The sequence below is a fragment of the Lepisosteus platostomus genome, chromosome 3 (genome assembly GCF_059453375.1).
Source record: "Lepisosteus platostomus isolate fLepPlt1 chromosome 3, fLepPlt1.hap1, whole genome shotgun sequence".
In the NCBI taxonomy this organism is placed as follows: Eukaryota; Metazoa; Chordata; class Actinopteri; order Semionotiformes; family Lepisosteidae; genus Lepisosteus; species Lepisosteus platostomus.
The window spans coordinates 54953875-54957583 of record NC_142613.1 but is presented as its reverse complement, the minus strand read 5'-3'; the positions used below and the strand labels follow the sequence as shown (position 1 = coordinate 54957583).

At 35.2% G+C, this 3709-nt stretch overlaps 1 protein-coding gene across 1 annotated transcript; it reads left to right on the top strand.

Moving 5' to 3' along the window:
* Window positions 1-1593: 1593 nt before the first annotated feature.
* Window positions 1594-3118, top strand: ttc32 (tetratricopeptide repeat domain 32). Its single transcript, XM_088626103.1, has 3 exons — window positions 1594-1763; window positions 2020-2186; window positions 2973-3118. Exons 1-3 carry the CDS (start codon window positions 1648-1650, stop codon window positions 3098-3100), a joined length of 411 nt encoding a protein of 136 aa, XP_088482229.1. The 5' UTR covers window positions 1594-1647; the 3' UTR covers window positions 3101-3118.
* The last annotated feature ends 591 nt before the right edge of the window (window positions 3119-3709 follow it).

Genomic DNA, 3709 nt, shown 5'->3' with positions numbered 1-3709 from the left:
CTCAAGGCCTTTGTTTCAGAAACTATACTATCCATCTAAGATATGTGGCAAACAGATCTCCATTTCAACATATTAATAATTGTATTCCCTCTTTGTTAAGTTTTTAGTTATAGTCATAATCTAAAAAGTGCTATTGGTTATTAATGATGTACAGAAATAGGAGGTAATGATGCTGTATTAAACACTTCCATAAAAAACCTTTGTGATGGACAGACATATAGGTTACATTTCACCTGGTAATTTAAAAAGCTTATCTAAATTCTAAGTTCTCTAAATTCTGAAACACACTATGTGGCACAAGGCTCATGTAAATTTCTAAGAAAGAAAAAAAATAAGGAAAATTTTTTCCTTACTTAATGAGAGTTGAAACTGTTAAAAATGTAAATGTTAAATAAAAATAATTAAGAAAGAGCTTGGCTGGAAAGAAAACCAAAAGAAACAGGTTACTCCAGGACTGGGAAAGACTGCTCTAGTGTGTCACTAACAAAGGCTGGGTTGTGCATGGTGGTACATTGTGCAGTATGGATGAAAAATGATAAAATACTGTAAGAGCTATTTGAATTCTCTGGATTTTCTGAAAGTTATTGAAACATTAAATTAGAAAACTAGAAATAATACAATAGGGCATTAGTAGTTCTCATGACAGGTTACTGTATACAATAATCCAGTTATTGTAGTACATTGCCACCTTCTGGCTACACGGTAAATTCTCTGCATTGAAGAAATGGGATCAACCAAGTGCTTTTGATAAAAAGGAAAAACGCTTTTTTATCTTTACTGCAGTTGTCTGTACCGTACTACAGGTTGAAATGTAGGATACATGCAGTGCGCTGCAACTGTCCATCGTCAGATTATAAAAATTTTCTGACGCTTGTACTTGTTAACTCTGTTAAGTACCCTAACTCATCTGTTTAAACGAAGAATTAATCTAATATGAAACTGGTTTTAATGGTGTTTTTGAAGCCTTACATACATAAACGTACCATAGTTGTTTGGGCGTTAACCTTTTACACATCTTTAATTTGTAGTGACAAATTAGCTGCAACAAAAATAAGGTTAAAAAATGCTTTTGTATGTTCTTAAAAGACCCTGCAGTCCATGCATTTTCTAACCGTTTTATCCAGTACAGGGTCGCGGGGGAGAAGGAGTCCATCCCGGCAAACAAAAGGCGACAGTGCACCCATCGCAGAGCACTCACAGACACGAAAACACACTCATTCCAGGGCCTGTTTTCCCAGAAGTCAGTCAATTTACTATCATGTCTTTATGAGCAAAACCAAAGTCCACAACGGTAGTACGAGGCAGTAATGCTAATCACTGCACGCAGTCTTTGCTTAGGGACTTTATTTTTTAAAATAAAAAGCACGTGAAAAAGGAAAGCAAGTAACAATATATAAATACTTTATAGCCTTAGCTGAATGTTAATAACTTCGCAGAATGGAAATCCACACACGACCAATGAAATCACAAATCAAACCCTAAAGTAATATTTGCCTACCGGGATAACAGCACGGAGACCCACCCCTTAACTCGGAGTGACGAATTGGATAGGTCGCTTTTCTTGTAGTATCTACGTCATATCCGCAAGCCCTTTGTAAGGAGGAAGAAGGGTCGAGTGTGTGCTAATATTATCTGGCTGGCTGATACATGGAGGTAGATCAGTCAAACCTTTTCAAACAAGCTAATGCCGAGTTTCATAAGCAACATTTTAAAGACGCAGAGCGACTGTACACACAATTCATCAAGTCTTGTGAGCACAGCAGGTATATTACGGCAATTTAAGAATAAGATTATATTATGCTATATTAGATAGCAATGATTGTTTTCCGCAGGCCTAGTTTAGCAACAGTAATAGTCTTGATCAGGTGATTAAATTGGCTTTAGGGTGAGCCAGAACTAGTTATAAGTAGTCTTAAAGCCGTGTTTTGTCTGTAGAAACTGTCTCATTGTCTCTCCCTCAAACGTACGTCATGACTTAGATTTTCGTTCAGGCTCTTGCTGGATGATTTTCTTTTTTAGGAACCGTTGTGTGGAAGATCTCGCTGTGGCTTTTAACAACCGCGGACAGATAAAATACCTAAAAGTGGATTTCTACGAAGCCATGGAAGATTATTCTGCAGCTATTCAAACGAAAAACAGTTTCGAAGTGCCATATTACAACAGAGGATTGATACGGTACAGGCTAGGTACTGTTATGTCGTACATTAGTTTTAAAATACAAATTTAGTATAAAGACATTTTTTCCACGTAAGAAACCTAAGTTTGTAAAGCGAGCTGAGGTCAATCGGACATCAGATTTTATTTCCCTGTTCTGTACAGAATGTAGGATATTTCGCTGGCGAAATAGAAGAATGCCTCTTACATAATAATTATTCTTTCCTATTTTCCAGAGATGGTTATGTAAAAGAGCTATTCACGTTTAAAAACTAGATGTATAGTTGACGAGAACTGGAACAAAATTTGACAGCCTTATTTGCCCAATTTGTCTTCCGGAAAATGTGACAGTGCAGGAAAATTGATTCTGGCTACATGCGAGATGAGTGGGAAGAGCACGATTCTAAAACTAACATACTGTACTTGGACATTGCACATACTGTACAGTAGTCCTTTCATTCATGAGAAATTATTAGAATTCATAGTAAAAATCCCAAGTTCGATTTAAGACACCATCCCAATACTTTTGAACTATATTTTCAGTTTACTTTGATATCACGCTCTGTAAAGATTTAAGTACTGATTGTAATATGTTGTATTTTAAAATAGAACATTTTTTGTGTGTGTTTCTTACAGGAAAGACCTGTTGAGTTTAGAATTAATACAATGGTATGATTATGCATTTCATTCAGGAAAATTAAAATGATTTCCTGTTACTAATGTGGTAGACAATTTTCTTGGATGAGTCTTTCCATTGTTGAAAACAGTTCTTGAAAACTGAAGATAATAGAAGGGCTTTATTGTTTTTACTTTCACAGGGTTTTTTGAAGATGCAGAGACAGACTTCAAGAAAGCACTGGAGCTGAATCCTAGTTTCAAAGATGCTGAACTCAGCTTGAAACAGACTTTAATAGACAAAGAACAAAAGTTAAAAAGAGGATATTAAAGGGTGTATTATAAAACACTTGATTTTACCAATTTATCATTGATGTCCCTTGATCACATCTGGGAGAGGAGAAACAAACGCTCAGTATTGCAGTTTCTAGATGTACAAAACATGATAATACAATACACCATTCCCATAATCCAAAAGAGAACAATTTCATTTAATCCCTTTAAAGAAAAAAAAAAGTGTGTTACGATGTTGCAAAATACAACATCTTTGTTAAATAGATCATAGAGGTGGCCCACTATGTGAAGCAAGTTTATATTGCAATTCTTTAGGAAAAAAGAGAATGCACCAAAACGTTTGATCTGTGTTTTTCTTCAATACAATTTAGTACAAGAGTTATTTGAAAAAATACTTGGTGCTCATGGTTAGTCTTTGAAATAAGCCACTAAGATGAGGGAACCTACAAGAAATGCTGAATGTATCCTAAAATCATATAATTGGTAGAACGTAACACAGGTCGAGGCCAATTATGATTTCGAAGGCCATGGGTTGAGCTGACTGCCGATTGCTATTAAAAGGGGATTATTACAATAGTCCAACCAGGATTATTTCAGTTTTATTTTTAATTTTCTAAATATTTCTAGAATATTATTTTCACTTGGA

Excerpts from the sequence above, each read along its gene's own strand:
- ttc32 (XM_088626103.1), top strand. The coding sequence starts at position 1,648 with ATGGAGGTAGATCAGTCAAACCTTTTCAAACAAGCTAATGCCGAGTTT. Across the intron at positions 1,764-2,019 it reads AAGTCTTGTGAGCACAGCAG|GAACCGTTGTGTGGAAGATC; the intron begins GTATATTACGGC and ends TTTCTTTTTTAG. Across the intron at positions 2,187-2,972 it reads ATTGATACGGTACAGGCTAG|GGTTTTTTGAAGATGCAGAG; the intron begins GTACTGTTATGT and ends TTACTTTCACAG.